We start from the raw sequence: 21,493 nt of genomic DNA on the forward strand, positions 1-21,493 counted from the left end.
TGTTCCGGGGTGTTCCGGTGTTCCGGTGTTCCGGTGTTCCGTGGTGTTCCCTGGAGTTCCGGTGTTCCAATGTTCCAATGTTCCGATGTTCCGGTGTTCTGGTTTTCCGGTGTTCCAGTGTTCCAATGTTCTAATGTTCCGGTGTTCTGATGTTCCGGTGTTCCGGTGTTCTGATGTTCCGGTGTTCGATGTTCCAATGTTCCAGATTTTAGTACATGCCCTTTGGCAAGGGTGGCTTCAGCTTTTTAACAACCTTGCTAATTTCTTTACTCTTCGAAACTCAAACCGAGACAAGCAGAATTCAATAAAGGGAGCTGATGTAACTGATGTGCCCAATAATGTTTTGATTTTCGACCTCTGGGTTCATCTTTGGAGACGTGGGTTTTGACTCGAGGTAGATCGCGGATCCTTAGAATATCTCGGGTACCGAGGTCCCAGATGCCAATATATTAATGAAGCGGAGCTCCTCCTCAAGATGCACAAGAGTGAAGCCTCATACCCAAGAAGAACATGTCAAGGCACCGGATGAAAAAAATGGTTCTCGCGTGATAGCTGATGATAAGTGTATCGCCCACAAAACTGTACTTCGCATTTGTCACAGGTTGCAACTACTCGACAAACTGGATAATTCGACAAAAAGCTACTTCAAGCTTCTCGATAAGTAAGGGCGAAGTGGAAAGTTCGCCTTTTTTTTCACTCTTTCCCATAAGCTCAACCAGGAGCCCATCACCGATGGGCTCCTGGCTTAACTAATGCTTGCAACAGGGAACTTCGATCGGAAATCAGCTTTCAACAATTCAAAACTAAAACAACTTCGTTCAGTTGAGATCATCATCATAAGAAGAAAAGAGAATTATTTAGGATCACCCGTGGGGATACGGCCAAAGAAACTGAGCGGAGCCCCTGCTCAAGCAAGAACCGCCCCTCTATAAATCACCCCAACCTCGTTCCCAGGCCCCGTGAACGAGGTTGTAAATCACCCCTTTTACCGCCCATCTCTATAAACCGCCCTTCTGTAAATGGCCCCTCAATAAACCGCCCTTTTATGAAACGCTCTTTATTTCAATCGCTTTAGTATAGAAATAAAAATGCACGATCTTAAAAATTAAAGGCTAGGCAAACTAACCGCCTCCCGGTTAGCTCAATTGGTTAGAGCGCCGGACTGTGTTGCGCGGGAGGTCGAGGGTTCGAGCCCCGGCCGGACCGATACTTATGGTCTTAAAATAAGTGAGGAGAATTTGCTACCTTTCTATAATCAAAAAAATGGATAGATGTTCTAGTCTTCTCGGATAAGGACAAATAAACCGTAGGCCCCGTCTCCTGCAGGGTTAGGGGTAGGAGACGTTAATTTCCCACGCACGAGATTACTGTGTAGTGGATGTCCTCCCCTGGGGTGGGATGGGTGGGAATTGGCCCTGAAAAGCCCCTATGGGGAGTGGTCAAGTAACGTATGTATGTATGTATGTATGTATGTATGTAAACTCCGATCTGTTCTAAGACGCGATAATCTCAGCAAGTAAAAAAAAAAAAAAAAAATTGTGAACATGTTATTTCTGGTAATTTTATTGAAAGTTTTATGTAATCTACACTCACCACACTCGGACTGATGTATGGTGTCCGACTGACACATGAACATCATAACATACACGCAGCCCGAGAATAGCACAATAACTTTTATTTCCTCAACTCATTTTGATGTCGAACCTCAGAAAATTCTGGATTTACATTTAATAAATTAACGATAGTACTTCTAGTTATAAAAAGTTACCTAAAACGCCTTACATACCCTTTTCCCCCCTAAGGTTTTTTGTAAATATATAAATACCAGTCTTTTGGTTTACCTTATAACCCCATAAGGAATTAAATATCCTTTGTTCCACTTCTAAATATAAAAATCGATCTTTAAATTGGCAGGTTTTTTTCGAAAACGTCCAAGTCAGCCAGAAGATTGGATCAGTTCAATAGCATTGAATCATTTGGAATATGTCAGTCCAGGAGTGTTAAGGTTAGGTCGAGGAAATGCTAGTTTCAACAGCAAAAATGATCCTCTCTCCTTTAAAGTAATTAGAGTCATTATTTTTATTTCAACTTTCTTTTATGGAATCGTCGAGATAGTTTGGTAAGTTAAAAATACGCACAATAAACAACAAAATAAGCGGTGGTGAAGAAATTAGGGTTGCCTAAGATGAAGAAAACTAAATCATATAGGTCAAAACGGGCTTGATAGATTGAGAATAAAAATTTTTCAAGATGAAAACATTATTTCTCCAAGTTTTTGGATCACCTCACTTCTTAGAGAAAGAGGTGGGAGGGGAGAAGGGCCTGGGAACTAGCTGGTCATCGTCGAAATATTTTTAAAACGCCATTTGTAGTCCATGTTTTCTTTTGTCCTTAAAAACTATAAAAGTTTCCACGAATCCTTGCTTGATGTTCAAGGCGCATCATGGAAAAACGTCTTGTCCACAACTAGACCATTGATCATTCCTTGTTTGACCTTTTTCTCCAGTTTGGAAACATCACCGAGAAGTTTGAAAGAGACCATTACCTTGGAGAATCTAGGTGAGTGCGCTATTGGCTCACGAACCTCTCTGTTGAGGAAAAAAAATATATTATGACATAAAGTATTGGGGTTTGCCTGACCCGTTATTGCAGTAAACATCAAATTTGTAGTTTTAGAGATGGTAATTATGGGAAAATGATTAGGAAAACTTCATCGTCATAGCCTTAAGCATAAAAGCGCTTCGCGAATGGGTGTTCTGAGCAAACTGTACCTAAAGCGCACCAGAACGCGAGTGACCAATTAAAGTCGAGATTGGTTCGATTTTGCATCTGATTGGTTACGATAGTGGCCAATCATAAAGCGTGATATATCAGATATCATAATAAACCATGAGAAATTAGAAAGATGTATAGACCACTTTCATAAATGGCTGCCGGATTAATAGTCTTTTGTTTAAATTTAAATTTGCCTGAGTGGTCTCGCTTGAGATAATGTATTCTTTTGAATTTTGCACTGGAGAACGAGGCCACCTTGGCAAATTTGAATTTAGACAAAAGAATATTGATCCAGCAGCCATTTATGAAAGTGGTCTATTGTTATTCCCAAGACAAAAAAAAAATCAATCTAAGATTATTCTTAAGTTCAAATTGCTACTTGAATCAAACACTTACGAGAATGCAATTTCGGAGACCGCTGCTTTACTTCCTAGAGCGTTTTCCACCTGCATGTAAAAAATAAAAATATTATAGTATAACAGAAGAAAATATGTAAATACGTGAACCTATAAATAATTCGCTCATATTCCGTTGTATTGTGACTCTAAAGATGGGAGTTCAATGCCAGGCATGCGCAACGATAAACTGTTATGCCTCTCTTTGATGCAAACGAAGGTAAAGAAGAAGCCTCTCGCATGAAAGTTGCTTCTATTCAGTCAAGTAGAATGGATTCATTTGCACAAGAATTGTTCAGCACCTACGTTTATTTTTGAATGTGGGAGTTATTGGAACCCGGAAACGGCCTATTGACACAACTTCATCTCTGGGGCGGTAGGCTGCCTTCCTGTTTAATTTTGAGCACCTATGGGCTCCTGGCAACGAGAGTTGAAATCACGATGTCCTCATGTCTCGACGATGTACCAGTGTCGCAACTTAAATAGATACTCCAAAATCAGGTTTCCGAGTAAGGACTGGAACTAAATGACATATTTTTCGGTAAATAAATGAAATAAATAATTTTTTCAGCTTCAGTCCTTACTCGGAAACCTGACTTTGGAGTATATCCATCCAAGTAAAGAACGATGTGCCAGGGCTTATACGATTTTATTTTTTTTATTTATTACAATTTAATGACACATATAACTTACTTACTTACTTACTTACTTACATTAATAGATAATAATGCAAAAGAGTAAAAAGAAAGGTGCCATAAGGATGGTCCGCAAAAGAGATAAATCCCCATGCACGGCAGACCACCTTTAACAAAAAAACAAATCCAAACTAAAATCAATCAAATCTTGCAGTCAAATAGTCCCTTACACCCCTTTTAAAACAAGAAACACTTGGAGCCTGACGGACCGATAGTGGCAGCCCATTCCACATGTGGACAATCCTATTAAAATAGCAAAACCTAAAAGTATCAGTCCTCGCGTAGTTCTTTTTTAATTTAAGTTCGTCCTTACCCCTCAACGAGTATCTTTCCGAATGTGAATAAAATTGGATATAGGAGGATATATCTATATTAATATACCCATTAAGAACTCTATAAAAAAATAGTACATCAAAAAAGAAGCGTCTGTCCTCTAGATTCTTTTCTAACTTTTAACATCAAAACAAATTGTTTCTTACCTCTTGTTTCACGCTGTTTGCGAGAATGTTGTAAGCCGCTGAATTTTCATTCGCATACCCACTATGGAAATCTTGATTCAAAACAAACGACACTTTCCTTCCTTTTCCTACAAAGACAAATGATTGTCAGAATTGAAGCTGACAAGAATACGTTGAAGAAATAAACAACTGAAAACAATTCATTTGGATACAATGAAAGATTGTCAGATACTTGTGAAAAATACTTCGGGCTGGTCTGAAATCTTTCTAGTTTCCCAGCCATCCTCTTTAAAACAACCCCGTGTGATCACCAAATTTTGTACGGTCTCAGAACGTGGTCGTGGACGGCAAGTTTTTCAAGTTTCTAATTAGACTTCAAATGATATGCCGAGGATAAAGTCTGGCGCCGTTCGAGTAGGTTTACACATCGAGCCATTTACGAATTCATTTGGAAAAATACAGGTTAATTTTTCAATCGAAGTTCTTCTCAGCGATGTCGTTGTAACTGTTCTAGATCACCAATAACACTTCTACTTTCTTCAAAGAGGGATTAAGGAAAGGTTTTACCTAAATCCGATAGCATTTGTGAATCATCGTCCGCGTAGTCCACACGTGGTACTTCATTCCGACTGGACGCTCCCACAGTGTGATGTGTTATTTTGATGGCCTGAAGTTTCCCAAGCTTCATCATCTTCTCCATAAGACTGATTCTCTTGTGGAGTTGAGGCGCCACAAACAGCTGCATACTCTCGGCCTTTTCAGCTGCACCAGACCCCGAAGCGGAAGTCTCACTGCCATGGAAACTTTCAATTGGAGGAGGACTGGGTATAACAGAACCGGAACCGGAACCGGAACCGGAACTGGTGTCACGTGTTAAGTCCAGAGGTATGCCACTCTCAAAAATGGCGTCCTCGATCTCGTGTAAATCTGTCTCTGGCTGTGCGCCTTCCTTACCAAACCCCGAACCATTTTCAGGGAAGGCGATCTCAAGACGGGTATTGCTTTCAGAACCGGAACCTTCAAAAGTGGACCCAGATGCTTCGTCATCATAAGGACCGGCCGCTGCATCAAGATGAGACTGCACCCAAGCATTCTTGATAGGCGCGAAATCACCGGAAGCGCTGCCAGAAGCAGCAGCTCTTTCTTCCGCTTGAGAGATCACCGAACGCGAATTGATTCCCCCACCGTCCCCTCCCTGCGCACCCTCAGATGAGTAACACCCATAACCGGAAGAACAACCAGAATCAGACTCTGAATCAGCAGAGGAAGTATCGAAGGGTGCGTCGTCTTCTCCGGAAGTGAGATCCTCACCGGATCCACTAGCGGTGGGAGCATCGCTCCTTTGAGTCAACTGCTCTCCTGACGTTAATTCGCTATTCGTGGCGCTGCTATCTTCGTTAGAAGCTCTTTTATACAAGTCAAGCGAAGGTACTTCAGATCTCCTGATCAAGTGGGGCTCTCTGTCGCTTCCTCTCGCGTCTGCGTCAGGTTCAGTTCTAACAACAGGCCAAAAATTAGCACCAGTAGAATCAGCACCGGAACCGGAATTAGACTCCTGTTGATCATCTGACTCGTTCTGCTGTGCGGTGTCCCCATGAGATTGATTTTCTGTTTCTCTGCTGTTTGACTCTCGAAAAAGAGGCTCTATCTTACTTTCTCCAGACCCTGACAGGCTTTGAAAGGAGCTATCATCAATGTTTTCTGATTCTTTATTGGATTTTGCAGTGCTGCCACCTAATCGTTTAAAGTCCTCAAAGTCTGCAACAACTTCCGGTATCACTTTTTGCCTGCCAGCACTACCGGAAGCGCCCTTTCCTGATGCACCCAAATCATCAAAAATGTCTTAAAAAACGAAAAAAAGAAAAAAGAAAAAAACGTTACATAACTTATTGACTGTAAAGACAGAGGCTCTCAATTGTGCTATTCTTTTCCAAATCTATTGTAGTCATGTTATCAACCCAGAAATGATCAATTAGTGTAAATCGATGCAAATTGCTGACTTCCAAGAGTATTTGTCGTTATAGGGAAAAACAGATGTAAGGCAGAGATTGAATGTGGAGTGCCTTTTCTTATGGAGGGATTGGGACTGAGTAGCCCCCTAAGGTGCAGTTTCGCGAATAAGAAATAAACTAAAATGTGTGTTTTGTACTTGCTTTGAGAATTTAACACTGGTCTCAGGTGTGGAATGAGAGAGTTCCTGGTATAGCTCCATCTTGTTTGGGGTGGGAAAGATGAGGGAAAAGCTGCGTGGACTTTTCAATTGAGCCGGTGGAAACGGTAAGCTAGGATTTCAGCGGTTTTGTTTATCTAGACATCTTGCACCACATTCCCCCCAATCAGATAAAAAACATACTGTAATTTGTGACTTGATCACTCGTCTTCCAGTGCTGAAGACAATTGAATATATTTTTTTTACTCCGAGTTCTCCCTGGTTGCTTGTTTCCACTTAGTCAGCTGACTGACTGTTGTGTTCACTTTGATATTGCCTTGACGATTTTCAGTCGAAAAGCACTTTATTGACTCTTGTGATGTTTGCACTTGCAACCAATTTACCTATGTGACCAAAGTAATCTCAACCAACCTTGTCCCCAGGGCCTTTTCACCTCCAAGCAAGGGAAAAGGCTCTGGGAACGAGTTTGAATCACAAAGGCCAATCAGAGCAAAGAAGAATATCACGAGGAGCCAATAGGAACTCAAAGTAAAAACATGTAGCCAACTTCAAGCGCGGGAAAATGTACGTGACCAAGTCGTGACTACTCCTGATTGGTTCAGAACCTTGGGCGAGTCTTCTGAACCAATCAGAGAGCGAAGTGAAGCTAAATCCAGGCAATTCCATATTGCTGTCGACACCCAGCTGAAAATTCCTCTAAAAAAGAACTCGTTTGCTTAGTTAGTTGCTATAATTAGTCGGTAAAAAAAAATTAAAAGTAGTTACCATCACATTGACCGCAAGAGTACGGACACACTAGAGTCATGTAGTCCTTGTAGTCAGTCATTTCACAATACTGATGTTTCGCCCATTTTCCACAAAGCTCGTAATGATCGCGGCAGTCTAGTTAGAATTAATGTTGGAACAGCGTTAGAACAGTGTTGGACCAGTGTTACAGCAATGTCGGGACAGGATTACAGCTTGAAGTTAGAGAAGTGTATGGTTAAGGGTAAGATGTTACGTTCTCATAGCTAGCTAAGGTGGGGGGAGGGAGGAATGACTGAATGAAACTCGAGCTCAGGCCTCCTCCACTTACCGTTGAAAGGCATCGCATCTGTGAAATAGAAGCTCATCACAACTGCACACACAACGAGGACCCTCATGTTCTACAAGATCAAACATCAGTGAAGATTTATCGACAACAGAAATACTTCTATATCTTTTTCAAGAAACGGGGAAGAGAAATGCTTTTGATCCTATCAGATCGCACCTTGATAATTAGAGCAGATGGCCGTCGATCGATAAAATGAAATAAGAGATCCGACTACCTTCATTATTTTTGTGAAAGCAGTGAAAACACGTTATTCTGGTCGATAATTGGTTGTTAACTTTAGTATCAACTGGAGAATAAGCCATATGCAGGTTATTTATTGTATTCCATGCGATAGTTATGCCTTTGAAAAGAAAATCAACTTGGAGATCATAAAGTCATATGAATTTCCAATTCTGCTTCTTAAGTTAAACCTTGGCGCAGGGTTCAAGGCTTGCGAAAAAAATGCCTTTTCATATCAAAAATGTTTTTACAAGACACGTTTTTGGGTTCTAAGACTTAGATGAAAACATGGTATCAGTTTTCCAAGACTGGTACTGAACGGAAACTGATAAACATAGTTGCTTTGGGTGCGAGTCGAAGAATTATCATGTTCCTAGAGGGAAATCGAACAGCAAATGCTCAAGACTCAAGATTTCAAAAAAAAAAATCATTTTTTGTCAGATGCCCAGTAAAAACAGTGTGTAAACGGGATTGGGTTTTGAATGCTGCCTATTTTCAGTTACCGTCACACTAACGTTTCGTCACTGACTTAAGTATATCGAAGTAGAATTCGTATTACGCCAAAATAAAAACTATGAGAAACAGTTCGGCAGAAATACAGCTTATTCACAAACCTTCCTCTAAGTATCCCTTCGCTTGATCTTTGGGAAAATAAAAGTTGTTCTTTTGAATGTCGCACCGGATTTTTGTGGTCTTATTTTCCACAAAGACAGGAACCTGCTATACCAGTCAGAGTTCTTTTGTCTAAGTTGTTTTATTTTCGTCAATAGCGCCTTGAAATGATGAAAGATTAATTTCCTCTGAGCAGGGACCAAAAAGCCACATCAGAACGAAATGACAAGAATAATGGAAAAACTTTAATCCCGTCAGTGTAAAGGAAAATTCTTTGGACAGGTATAGAGACGAACTACTTAGTGTAGTAACATTAAACTTGTCTCTAAGTTTAATTCAAACCATCTGATTAAGGCTCGTAAGAGACACTTCCGTTCATTCGCGCGAGTCCAGATCCCTCTCGTGGCTGAGTCCCTCGCGCGAATGAAGAGAAATGAGCGTAAGAATTAACGCCGAGCGAACTTTGAATATGACAGGAGGGGAAACGCGTGCACTGTAAGTACCTCCCGTTTTCCCATACAAAGCCTTAGAAAACTTTTCTGAGGCTTTGTATAGGAAAACGGGAGATACTTTCAGTGCACGCGTTTTCCTTCCTGTCAGGCGGGGTGACACTGAGTTGAGTTTCCAGTTCTCGCGCGGGTCCAACTAAATTTTTCCGCTGTTTTTTTTTTTCTTGTTTTTCCCTGACTTTTGCGGCGGAGCTAAGAAGGAAAGAGGGTTGTTGTTCGCATTCTAGAATTTCATGTAAATGAATACTCGTAGGTAGAGCACAGATACCACCAAATTGCTTACTTCGTAGTGTGTGCACATAAAAAATTGCAAGATTGTGCAAGGAGAAGCGCTCTATTATTTCACTAATAGCGTAACATACTTTCGAGGTAACTTACAATATTTTACGCAGGCTGCGGCAGATTATTTGAACGATAGAACTGCACAACCCCGGTTGTTTGCACAAGCGACGGGAGCAGGAAAGACTCAGAAAAGCTCTTAGATAACGACAGTGTCTTCGGCTCAGCGCATCTGGAAGCTACTTTATTGTCAAACCTGAAACAGTCAAATAATTAAAGAAATACTATTGTATTTCCTCAGGTATTTTTTGAGTCTCAATGGACTCGATGGGTCATTCACCTCCACATTATTTTCAATTCAGCGGGAAATACAATAAATTTGCCGACATGGCGACAGCAAGCTGTATTTGGACCTTAGACGTTATCCTTTTAACTTCCTCTCCAGTGGATGAGTTTAAAATATCTTTGCGTTCTTCTAAAGCAGACAAAATCTATGGCGACAAATAATCCGATCTGCGCGAGAAGCGTGTTTCTCTTTTTTCAAGGGGCGCTTACATCGAGAATTGTGTCCGTCGATACGCAGAATTATGAAATTGGAAATTTTGCGAAATTACATGCGTGTACCGAGAGAGCCTGGATGCTACGAGAGGTGTTGAAAGATTTAGAGATTCCAGGATTCTAATGCAGCTCACGGTCAAAACAAGATACTGACGCAAGCCGAGAGAACTAGTTCGAGAACAGAAAGTTGGGGCTCAATTCAAAGTTAAAATTCTACTATCAATACATTTTCTAGTACGTAAGTGACGAGAAGTAAAAAGAAAATCACTTAGGGGATTATTATTTGATCCAATAACAAATTCGCAGAACTAACATCATGAGAATTGTATGACAGAAGGTAAGGTGAATAACTCCAGAGATCTTGCGAGTGAAGGATCATGGACTCAAGATTTCTATCGCGTGATCATTGATAAGCTAGGCCGAGTCAACTATCACGACATAGAGATTTAGAGCTCATTATCTTATTGGCTTAGAATAAATCTGCTAGTCGCCCAAAATCTTATCAACAAGATAGGTTTTTTCTCTAAATCTTATTTTGTTTATGACCGCACTGTAAAGGTACTCAATTAATGCACTATCTCTCACGGAATCGGGGATAGCGGCGTGATAGAACAATAGTAAAAATTTCAATATTTCCTAGCCCGCATAACAGGCGTCATTTTTTTTGTTTTCGCGTTTCTTTTTCGTTTTTATCTGCCAAGGACTAAATTTCTCGTGGGTGATCGCCCAGAGCTCGAGCGAAACAAGAGCCGAATGGGACTTGACAAACGTAAATCTAAAGGGGTAGGGTTAGAACAGTTGCTGCTCGCCCACTTCTTTTTTTTACAAAAAAGTAGAGCTGCCGGGAACCAATTGGACGGAAACTCACAGGGGCTAGGGTCAGGATAATTGTTGCACACTCGCCGCTATACTAAAAAGTTGAAGTCTAATTTCAAATAAAACTTTGAGTGGATTTCCAAACCAATCCCTCTAAACTATTTCATAACAGCTTTGCTTCCGGTTCTTTATATCTGTTTAACATATTCCGGAGTAAATACCAAACCTTTCATGCATCTTTCCCATCTTAGGACGGCTTAATTAAGTTCAGCAGGCAAACATTAACAGCTAATGAAGGTGATAAAGATATAGACTTGATATCATCGACGCCAGTCGAGTGGTTTCTCTCGGAAGCCCTTCAATTTGTCCGCGCAACTAACGACAGAACACTTCTCTTTGTGAAATTAAATAAAGCCAATTGGCAATATCCGGAGCAGAATTATTTCAATATTTCTGTACTTGAAAGTAATGGACATGTGTTGAAAAATCAGAAATATTTTGGATTCTTTACTCTTGTGCTCCTTTGACCCCGATATTGTCTTGATGAAATGGCTTAGTCGTTAGAGGAAAAAGAATGCAGTATTCAATATTGCCCCTTCAAAGACAGGAGCAATAACTATAGGTTTCGTTTTTGCAGCCACAGCCTCTGTGACACTGAATCTAAATTCAGCAAACTACGTCCTTTTTGAGGTCGTGTCAAAGCATATCAGTCAAAAATCAAAAGCTGATGAGCACTTTTGCTTTTAAACGTTAAATTCGAATTCAATCAATGTTTGAAGTTCAGTCTCCTTTCGAAACATGAATTTTTCACAGCCACGCAAATGCCTTTCAAGTCCCTGTGCTGTCTGAAAACGAGAACAAAATTATTAAAGAAGCCGGTCTGTTGTGACAGGCTGTCATCTAAATGTTGCAAGCAGCGACAGCAATGCGCTGAATGCAAACATTCAGTGACTCCTTCTAAAGATTGTCTCGTTTATTACAGAGACCGAAATTTCAAGGGTGGGGGGGGGGGAGGGGAAACTTCCCCAAGTAACTCTCACAGATTCATTCTTACTCAGCCCTAATCCATACAGGATCCTACAAATGAGTACCTTTGTGCTCAGAAAGGTCAATTATTTCAGTATTCTTCCTTAAACGTTCTACACAGGGTCAGTTTTGGTACAAGTAACTCTTAACAGCATTAATTTGGCGACATATCGAGCCGTTGGCTGTAGTCCCCCCCCCCCCCACCTGTCCTAAATAATTTCTTAAGTGAAGGAATATTGACCTTGTACTCTAACAACCTTGTTATCGTCTGAGTGGATCACATTTTCAAAGTTCTTTCGTGAAGGCATTCAATTAGTCGAGAAGAGGGTTACGTTGTGGTAAAACCATTTTAAAGATTTAACGTTATCAGAGCATGAGCTCATTGCGGTCATGTGAAATGTGAGCTATTTACAAAATCTTAAATAACTCGCACGCCAAATCATACTCTATCAAACCAAATTTCTAAAGAAAAATTGCTAAAACTCGGGGAATTTGATTTCACTTACTTTTTTTAGCTTGTATATTTTATTGTTTATTTAAGGTATTTAAGGTTAAGTCGGATCAAATGCAGACATCGTGGTGCCCCGGGAACCTTTCATTTATCGCAAGTTACTTAAAGCTGAAAAAAACACTCGTCAAAATACTCTTAAAAAAAGAAAATGTACGTTTGCGTAGAAAATTAGATCGCAGAGGATAGGTGGGTGGAGTGAGTTGGGGTCTTTTTGTCCGACCTAGACTAGGCATTTATAGATTATGCTAGCATAATTTTTGGCATAATTCGAGCAAACTGGCATAATTTCTGCCAAGTAGCAATGCTAGCATAATTTGCGCATTTTGATAATTATCAGATCATTTTTGATGCCATTATTTGATAATTTTTTGTCTCTAGTCCCGAGCACTTGGTGACCTTAATCGATATTTAAAGTTTTAGTTAAACTAGTAGCATTTGTAGTTCACTGTGAAGCACTGAGGCCGGGTCTAACTCCTGAACCGCATGTTTATTTGAAATTCATTGTGGATTTGTTGCGTTTCTTTCCTGTAGACGAACGGCTTCTAGTTAAAAAAAAATATATTTTGGACTTATTTGCATTTTTTCAAAGAGCATAATTTAAAAAAACGGTGGCATAATTTGGAAAAAAGTGCATAATGTTAGCACAATTTGGCCAAAAAAAAAAAAAAAAGCAATGGTACTAGCATAATATGCCACTTTTACTAGCATAATCTATAAATGCCTAACCTAGACCCCCCGATGCACGCTGATTCTTACAAGTTATATAAGTTGCTAAAGCGAAGTTGATCACGCGTAATGTTTTTATTTTAGCGATGCAAATGTATCTGCGAATTGCTCATAACTTTGAACCTATGGTAATTTGCCAGCATCTGTTAATAGGCTCGTGACCGCAGGTTATCTGTGTTTATCATAGCGCTAATGAAGCATGCCGAAGCTAACTGATCAGGCGCCAGCTACAACTAGAAACACAATGTTGTCATTAGCTTTCATTTCACTCTTCATATAACACTAATGCAGTGCTATCTAAACACAACAGTACTTGCTTGAAAACAAATGTTTTTCTCTCGCTTGTTATTTAAGCTTCTCGTATTAGTATAGTCTGTTTTCTTTCCATTAAATTATTATAACTCTACGCCTGTTTCTCTAACGGGATTACAAAAATACCACCCACTGCAAACACCTTGCCGTTCCTGTAACTTGCTACCGTAAAATTATCTTTGTCTGCTTCCAGAAGCGCCTGACATGCTACTTCTATCCCAAAGTCTCTCACAGCGCCAACATAAACAACTGAAACAATTTTGCAGCGTGTTTTAGTCGCTTCTTTCATGGCCTCGACGCGACGTTTAACCAGCTGACAAACATTCTTTCCCAAGCGGTCACATTCATCCCGGTTATACTCTGTAACACAGTCAAACTGTAATTTTAGCGTTTCTTGAATAATGTCCTGTATAGCAATATTCTCTCTCTCCACGGGTCCGAGAACTGACGAGTCTTTTCGTGAAGAACACGGCGAGCTATCCAAGCTGTTCTGAGATCCGGGGCGACTGTTGGCGAGAGAAGTCAACCACAGATCACTTGGATCTGGTGATAGAGTCGGAGGTGAGGTTTGGTTGAACGTTGGTTGAGACGAACGCCTAAGTCTCCCTTTTTCTTCCGAGTTAGATTTAGAGTTGAAATGAAACGAGAATAATGACAGTTTTCTCGTCCTTTTACCTGGCTTGGGTGAGAATCTCGGTTCTTTCTCCGGGAAAGACGAGGTGTTGTAAATATTTGTAGCATTGTTCGTACGTTGCGTAGCTTCGTGACCTGAGGTGAAATGAAACGGGTTTGAATTCTGCCTCTCTCTTGGAAAACAAGATCCGTTTGTTTCCCCCATGCTTTAGCTTTCTAGCCTGAGATGTTTTGCGAAAATTTCCACTGAAAGCAGTCTTTGACAGCTCAAGGGTCTCTTGACAGACCACGGGGAAATCACGAGAAAACGCGAGGCGTTTTGTGTCGCTGATGGCTGGAAGGAGTACGTGATCTTCAGTGAAAGACACGCTTTTAATTATCAAATTTATCACGCTTAAAATCGTCCCAATTCGCTTCCGGCAGTAAAGTGCTGGTTAACTGATATCTACCAATCCTTTAATCCTTCGACACAGCCGCATTGTGTTGCGTAAAGTAAACAAAATGTTGCAAATATTGAAAAAGAAAGAACTGTTAATTTTGGGTGATTACAAATCTGCTTTCATAGCCGGGTGCTTATCGCAGGGGGCCGTGAAAAGGCTTATTTACCACGCTCAATCAGGCTTTTTCCAGCTGTGAATTCTCTCGCATTCACGTAATCAGTGATATTGCTAATTAACTTTTTTTAGGCGAAAAGGAAACACAAATGTGGTAGATGTATCTAACTAGTATATGGATTTTTATCAAGCCAATAAAGGTTTTTCAGACTGAATGCAAACAATTACTAGCTCAAATCTCGGTTCACTAAGAACTTTTGTTTCACAAAACGCTGGTCATTTCGACCTATTTACATGATAAGTGAATTGAGCAAACAATTGGTTAATAGCCTCGAGAAATATGCATTTCAAATAAACGATGAAAATAAATTAAGTTGTTAGATGCCACCAGGAGTTAATAATTGTCTATTAAGCTACCTCCTGTAACTTTGTAATTTATCTAATTGTCTCCCGGCCTAACTTGGGCGTGGGAATATGGGATTTTTGATACAGAATTGCTTTCACAGCAAGGAGTATCAAGTACATTATAGGATTTTCTTGAGTATTTGACAACACAGCGTGTTGTTTTAGAAGGCGCGGAAATATTCACCTATCGACTCGTAATTTTAGTTCAGCATATTTCCAATTTTACCGTCCTCTTTTATCAAAGCAACGTTCAGCGTTCACGCCTGAGAGCAGACTTTGTTTTTGTGTTTTGTTAATAAACATTATTTGGCCATTAAAACCAGCGCTTAGTTGCGTGTTATTAGATCAGCTTTGTTTTGTTGAGACTATGAAAACCGCAAAGCCGTTTAGTCGGTTGCGGCATATCTATAATCCAAATTACCCAATGCACGAACCCTCTCAGTTTTGCCTTCAGAGTAACAGTCTCCATAAAAGCCGTTGTTTGGGAAGCGGAGCGAGCCCATGGTTCTGGAGAAAAAAAGTAGGAGAGAGATCTCGAAATCGAAGGAAACTGATCGATGCACACCGTGACCCAAGAATCAATCAGATTCATTAAATTAGGTCGTTAGCCAAGAATATCACTTAATTAAAAGCAAGCTTTTTTTATGGACATTTTATATAACAAAAAGTCACTTAGTAATCTAGATCGGTGAAATCAAACTCTCAAAGTATTTCTAATTACTTGTCATTTACCACAGAGGCTGGGAGTGCTTTTCGCGCGCGATGATTGGGTTGTTCGGAAGTGTCTCACGAGCACTGGACTATTCACCTCTAAGCAACAAAAGAGACAACATCGCGCTTCAACAGTTGAATCTTCGATCAATTGTCTACGTATCGACAGAAATAAAAGAATTTTTTGGTTTCTGTGTGGTATATACCATTACACTAAAACAGCTGTTCATCTCAACTTCGGTGAATTAACTGTTAATCATTCATGGTGATTAATTCTCACGGAAATCAAACCTGTGACATCTCACTGAAAACGATACAGATGTTTGCGGTGTGTTTCGGCAGAATTCTAACTCAGTACTGAAAAATAACTGAATCGTAGATAATTAAAGTTTAATTAGTTAAGCTATGATCCTCTGTGGCTATAATCTTACGGCGTGAGAAACTACCGAAGTTTGTCTGTGCCCAATTGAGAGATTTCAGTTTGTTTCCTACTTCTTGCTCTTATCTGACCCGAGGTTACAAGTTCCATATATGACCATATGTGGATAAAATGCACAGCGAAGTCTTGATAATGGCATCGCACTCTTTTCGTGCAAATCCGACAAACAAAAGGGAGTATATGCCATGCGGCCGCGGGTGGTTAACTACAAGCGGTAGTCGGGATTTATAGGGTGAAATGTATAGTCTATTTGTGGTATCCTTAGTCTCCCTCGCAGCCGTTTTTTTGGATGTCACGCAACGCTCCCCCAAAAGAGCGGGGGAGCGTTGCGTGACATCCAAAAAAAACGGCTGCGAGCGCGAGGGAGACTAGGGTATCCTATCTTAATATCATTCTCGGAGAGGATTTTTCTGAATACGAGTGCCTTCGAAAGTTAAATTTATTACCTTTGAAGTATCGAAGAGAAATTAATGATTTAGTCTTCTTTTTTAAGTGTCTTAAGAATACATATAAGTTAAACATTTTCGATCATGTATCGTTTCGCTTTTGTACCAAACCGCTTAGGAATGTCGAGGATTTAACGCTTGATGTTCCTTTCAACAGGATTTGTTCGGATTTGCTGACTGCGGAATGAATTTCCTCAGTATAAGAGAGTCACATACCTTGTCAATCTTTCGTAAGAATTTGGTGGACTTTTATTTTGATAAGTTTAATGTAGATTTTTCTAATTTTAAATTTAATCTTTTTAATAAATGAATAACATGATTCTTATATCAAGAAGAAATGTGTTTCAGAAACCCTGTTATTTTTTGTGATCTCTGCCGTTTAGAATTATTCTCAAATTTTTTGAGACTTACCGATGTTTGGGACTCTAAGGGGTGGCCTAACCGTTCGAAAATTCTCCACTTTAAAACTCGGGAAGCTGCCATTTTGAAAGCAACCAAACAACATGGCCGCACACGCAAAATCACAATGCGCAGTGGAAAAAAAAACCATCCACTGTCCGGTTAAAAAAAAAAATTAAATTTTTGTCAAAAATACCTTTTTGGTTGCTCCTGATCACGGGTCATGCAAATTTACGAGAGATGGAAAGACGAGGCTTTAGACACAAGTAATCGGTCGTAGCGAATACTATTAAGATTCAACTGAAATGGTGACCCTTGTTGAAAAATTTTTCGCCCATTTAAGACGATTTTTGCAGAGCCTGGTTACTCTGTGGAATCTCAAAATGCGGGAAAAATAACTTCCTTATTAAAATACTTTTTAATGAAGGAGATAAAAAATTAATTGGTTTGTAGACTATAATTCTCCTTAAATACTTTACACCGGCTATCATCAGTATGTATTTCCTCCAGGCGCTGTTTGACAATCAAGAGTTCGTTTAGTTAGGGATCGTTTTCTTTATCCTCATGACTTGAATGTGTGATTTAGGGGATGATAATGTTAGGAGAATTTAGATGCTAGTCAATCTTAGAGGACAAAAGGGTAACGAAAAGCCACTCTCTAACTACTTTAAAATAACTTCGACCCCTTTACATGAACAATAGTGAAAATCATAAGGTCTTTAGTGTGCTGAGTTACACGTCTCCCTCAGGGAAGACTGAACGTATCTACTGGGAGATATTGTTTGATGCAATTAAAGCCAAATTCTCAGACACAAGATTACACTAAAGTGGGTGGCATACGTACAGCACTGAGAGTTGATCTCTGGATTCTGTGAATGAAAAGGATATGTCGTATCAGCATGTTAATGACATGCACGGCTGTGTTATCATTAAAACTATCTTTTTTTCTCCCCTCTGTATCAAATTGTTAGATTCTAGAAAGTTAGAAGAGCTGAATATGGCATCTTCTTGCTGCTGTTAACCTCCTTACTATTTCAGATATTGGCGAGAAAATTTTAAAAACGTCCCGGCATGCTGTGATCGAGGCTACACGTGATCTTATTAAACACAAAACCGTCTGGTCGGAATGATAAATCACTGCTGACGAAATAAGGTCCGGGAAATTCTTACTAGAAGGCTAAAATTATTGAAAAAAAAAAAGCCAAAGAATCAGTTATAGCGCTTAAATATTTTTAATCCAATTTCAACTTGAAATCTAAAACCAAACTAATAAACATGGCACATCGTGGTTGGAAACCATGGCCTCCGCGCTTCAGTACCTGAATAGTCAGACATACAAGTGATTTTATCATCGTATAGATATACTACTGTGGTGATAAGCATTTCTATTTTGTATCAGTATAAAGAGTTTGTTATAACAGAAGCAAACCCGAACAAGGAATCACTCCTGAAACTCGCAGCGGCGAAATTATCTCTGTCATTTTCCCACAGCGCTTGAACAGAAGCGAACATGCCTTCATCCCTCACGGATCCAATATAAGCTTGGCACACAACTTTACACTGAACGTTTTCCGTCTCCTTCATAGACTCCACAAGAGTTTTCAAAATCTTACAAATGCTTTTACACACACGATCGCACTTTTCCCGCTTATACTCCTTCATTGATAACAGATGCGCGCGCAGCACATGCTTAATAAGGTCATGTAATTTGACATCTTCCTCTTTGAAGAAAGCTTGTTCGGGGACAGGCTTGGTTTGAGACTCTTTACGCTCTAAATTCACTGTCTCTTCTACTCTTCTCTTCTCTTCGTTTTCAATGGTAGTTGTCACTTGTTGATTGGGTGGCAGTTGTGGGTCAGTGTTTCGTCTCTTCCGTTCTTTTTCGCTTGCCGGTTTATGAAACATTGTCAAAGACAACTTTCGAGTCCTCTTTGTTTCTTTCTCGTTAGTGGCTTCTTGTTTATTCGCACCAATCGATTGACTCCCAGCGAAAATTCCATGCAAAGATAGCGGCGAAATTCTTTTAGTAATGCTGAGTTTTCTTCTTCTTTCAGAAGGCACGGGGGGCCGAATTTCATCATTCTCTTCATTGACTCCATTTCCGCTAAGATTAGAAGCGTTGAACGGAAACAAGTCAGAAATTTTCTTAGACTTTTTCATTGCTGTCTTTCGACCATCTTCCTCTTCGGCTTCGCTTAACGAATGGTAACTTGCTCCTTCGGTGGTCCTCGAGGTCGATCCGGCATTAAACGAAGACGCCCTCGAGGTTTTTCGGTTACCTGTCGGCGCTGATGTGGTGTTAGCTGTATCGCTCTCATCAACAGTCTCTAGAGCGACTACCGAACTACAAGTTGAAACTTCAGAAATAGTGTCATCGTTATCGTCCGTAAAAACGTTGACAGATTTCATTTTTTCCATCAGTAAATCTCGCAAAGAGCTGTCCAGTTCGGTAGAGTCCACATTTGGTAGATTCTTAAGGTCGGGCTCGATTAGCGGCCTTAACTCAAACCCTGGGCCAGAATCAAAAGCCAGCACCGGAGACACTTGTACATTGTTGTTAGAGGCTGGGAAAGGATTGGTTTCTTTGCTGTGATATGAAGTAATTTTCATCAGTGGTATTTTAACTGTAATTTGGCGATTCATGTTGGTCTTTCGCGCTGTAGTTTATCGACGAACAACAGTTTTCAATTAGTGTACCTCTCCTGTTTATGTATCAAGTTGCTCCACTGCCAGGACGTGGTTATATGTGTCCTTGTTTGTCAGCAGTCGATGAACCTTGTGGAAGGTTAATGAATTGAATAAAATGTAAGCTTATCCATTACGTGCCATCAACGCACCTGGGATCACAGTGTGATATCAAAAAAATATTCTGCGATTCATTTGCTGGGCCGCAAAGGCGGAGGAAAAGAGCTCTCGAGGTTCAAACCTCAAATCCCACCACTTACGGAAGTGAGATCACTTTTCAAAACGGCCCGCATAACAAGATATCTCAGTAGCCACGTCCTTGAAGTGTTATCCATCCATGTTTTTCTCTTTAGCTGTATTAATAGCCTTTCACACTGTCTAAGCAATTACCTCGAGGCTGTTACGGTCATGAATGCCAAGTAGCGGACATAGGAACAATGAACATATATTATGTCAATGATTGTTTTAGTATCTTATCTACCCGAGCCAATACATGTTATCACCTCTTATTTCTCAGATGCTGCAATCTGTGTTATATATCTGATCTTCGATGGTCAATTTGAGCGCATGTACTTCATTGGCAAAAATTCGAAATCGGAGCTCAAATCAAATAATGTGTAAATTTTCAACAACCATTATTTGTTTACAAAACGCCTGGAGCGAATTCAGGAGATGTTTTACTGTAAAAGGCGACAGGGGTTTGCGGCATTTTAACGAGTTTTGATTCGGTTTGCGACCATCTGGATCCATATATGGATCAGTCAATGATGCAGGTATTTCGTGACGGTCACATACTAAAACAGCTACGTTCAATCAGTTTAGATTAACTGCTAAAATGGTGCCAAAAGATCTAAAGATTCTTTCCAGGAGCTCAGTCAACCCAAAATTTTCAGCAACGAAACAATAGCGCACACGATGGTTTCTTTTCAGTGTACAAACAAAACATTTCTGATGCTCCTCATTTTTTCAAAGATTGCTTGCAAAGATAAACAAACAGTTTGCTGATCGATGGCCCGTTACTCGAAGTATCCGGCCGAGACAACTGTTTTCGGTAATCAAGTTTATGTATCATTTAACCTTCTTTTGCATCAAAGTAGCAAAAATTATTGATTTAACAAGTTGTTCAATTACCTTGAACATCTTTCCCTCGGATTACGCAGGAAAAAGCAGTCAAATTTTAAAATGACAGAGTTGTTTTCAAAACGGCCGAGCGCGTTATCATTGTGGAGTCAGTCTCTTGACAAACCAATTAGCTAAATACTTAAACATATGTGAAGATGTATTTTCTTAAACACCAAACGTCTTGCGGAACAAATTAACAGATAAAAGGATGACCGGTAGACGAAAGGCGACGAACAACTGAAAATAGCTGGAGGGGCGAGCACAACTGTGATCGCGACAAATAGTCTGCGCCCTTGAAAATTGAGTGCGCCATCTTGAGTTTCAAGAGCAGAAAAATTCAATATAGCTGTGAAGCTGTTGATCTGCTCGCCTTCTGAGCTAATGTCTGTGCTATCAGCGTAGAGAGTAAGGAAACATTTTTTCCTTCATATCTTTTCTGTCACTACGAATATAAAATCAGCCGTGAACTAAACTATTTTCAATACTCATAAATCAAAAATAATACCTACATAGTAATATTTGTGTGCTTTTTAACGATATTTTTCTGGCACAGTGGGGAGGGGTGACATCCTTGGAGGGGGGGGTAATTGTGTGACAACAACTCAAGCATGAGGAAATTGTCAGACGTACAAGCTCCCAAGACCAAAATATCAACTCTCTGCACTATCTCCTTACATTTCTCACAATTGTAGCTCTAATAATTTGGTGCAGTAAGTCAAACAATGTCAACTTCTCAATTTAACTTTTTCTCATTACCTTTCTGCTCATCCTATACCTACATTGTAAGGAGAAACTTGTTTTAGGTCAACACTTGCATTTGAAATGTGGTGCAGTAGTGGGGTAATACATAACTCAACTTCAAACAACTTGTACAGTACTGGTTGAGGTAACTCTGTGTAATTTGTCTATCTAGACCTCATTCATGAGGCAACTCTCAGCTACAAC

General features: G+C 40.0%; 3 protein-coding genes across 4 annotated transcripts; all 3 read right to left on the reverse strand.

The window, feature by feature from the left end:
* Window positions 1–1,653: 1,653 nt before the first annotated feature.
* LOC111340375 (uncharacterized) lies at window positions 1,654–8,542 on the reverse strand. 2 transcript variants are annotated; one of them, XM_022947216.2, is made up of 7 exons: window positions 8,420–8,542; window positions 7,569–7,638; window positions 7,259–7,375; window positions 4,891–6,165; window positions 4,345–4,451; window positions 3,172–3,221; window positions 1,654–2,588 (listed from the first exon to the last, which is right to left on the reverse strand). In XM_022947216.2, the coding sequence occupies exons 2-7, from the start codon at window positions 7,633–7,635 to the stop codon at window positions 2,432–2,434; spliced, it is 1,773 nt and encodes a 590-aa protein (XP_022802951.2). In that variant the 5' UTR covers window positions 7,636–7,638; window positions 8,420–8,542; the 3' UTR covers window positions 1,654–2,431. The 2 variants fall into 2 exon arrangements, with proteins under 2 accessions (XP_022802951.2, XP_022802952.2); XM_022947217.2 differs by lacking the exon at window positions 7,259–7,375.
* Window positions 8,543–12,582: 4,040 nt separating this feature from the next.
* LOC111340373 (uncharacterized) lies at window positions 12,583–14,370 on the reverse strand. Its single transcript, XM_022947215.2, has one exon. The coding sequence runs from the start codon at window positions 13,990–13,992 to the stop codon at window positions 13,246–13,248; it is 747 nt and encodes a 248-aa protein (XP_022802950.2). The 5' UTR covers window positions 13,993–14,370; the 3' UTR covers window positions 12,583–13,245.
* A 3,584-nt stretch (window positions 14,371–17,954) lies between these two features.
* LOC111340372 (uncharacterized) lies at window positions 17,955–19,912 on the reverse strand. The gene has a single exon (XM_022947214.2). The coding sequence runs from the start codon at window positions 19,382–19,384 to the stop codon at window positions 18,137–18,139; it is 1,248 nt and encodes a 415-aa protein (XP_022802949.1). The 5' UTR covers window positions 19,385–19,912; the 3' UTR covers window positions 17,955–18,136.
* Between the last annotated feature and the right edge of the window lie 1,581 nt (window positions 19,913–21,493).

The sequence above is a fragment of the Stylophora pistillata genome, chromosome 2, assembly GCF_964205215.1.
Source record: "Stylophora pistillata chromosome 2, jaStyPist1.2, whole genome shotgun sequence".
Lineage (NCBI taxonomy): Eukaryota > Metazoa > Cnidaria > Anthozoa > Scleractinia > Pocilloporidae > Stylophora > Stylophora pistillata.

Bases quoted from the DNA above. Each gene is read 5' to 3' on its own strand.
- LOC111340373 (XM_022947215.2), bottom strand. From the start codon at position 13,992: ATGGGGGAAACAAACGGATCTTGTTTTCCAAGAGAGAGGCAGAATTCA.
- LOC111340372 (XM_022947214.2), bottom strand. From the start codon at position 19,384: ATGAATCGCCAAATTACAGTTAAAATACCACTGATGAAAATTACTTCA.
- LOC111340375 (XM_022947216.2), bottom strand. From the start codon at position 7,635: ATGAGGGTCCTCGTTGTGTGTGCAGTTGTGATGAGCTTCTATTTCACA. The intron at 6,166-7,258 runs GTAACTACTTTT...TCGTTTTTTAAG, and splicing joins CTCTTGCGGTCAATGTGATG to ACATTTTTGATGATTTGGGT. The intron at 2,589-3,171 runs GTAAGTGTTTGA...TTTCCTCAACAG, and splicing joins GTCTCCGAAATTGCATTCTC to AGAGGTTCGTGAGCCAATAG.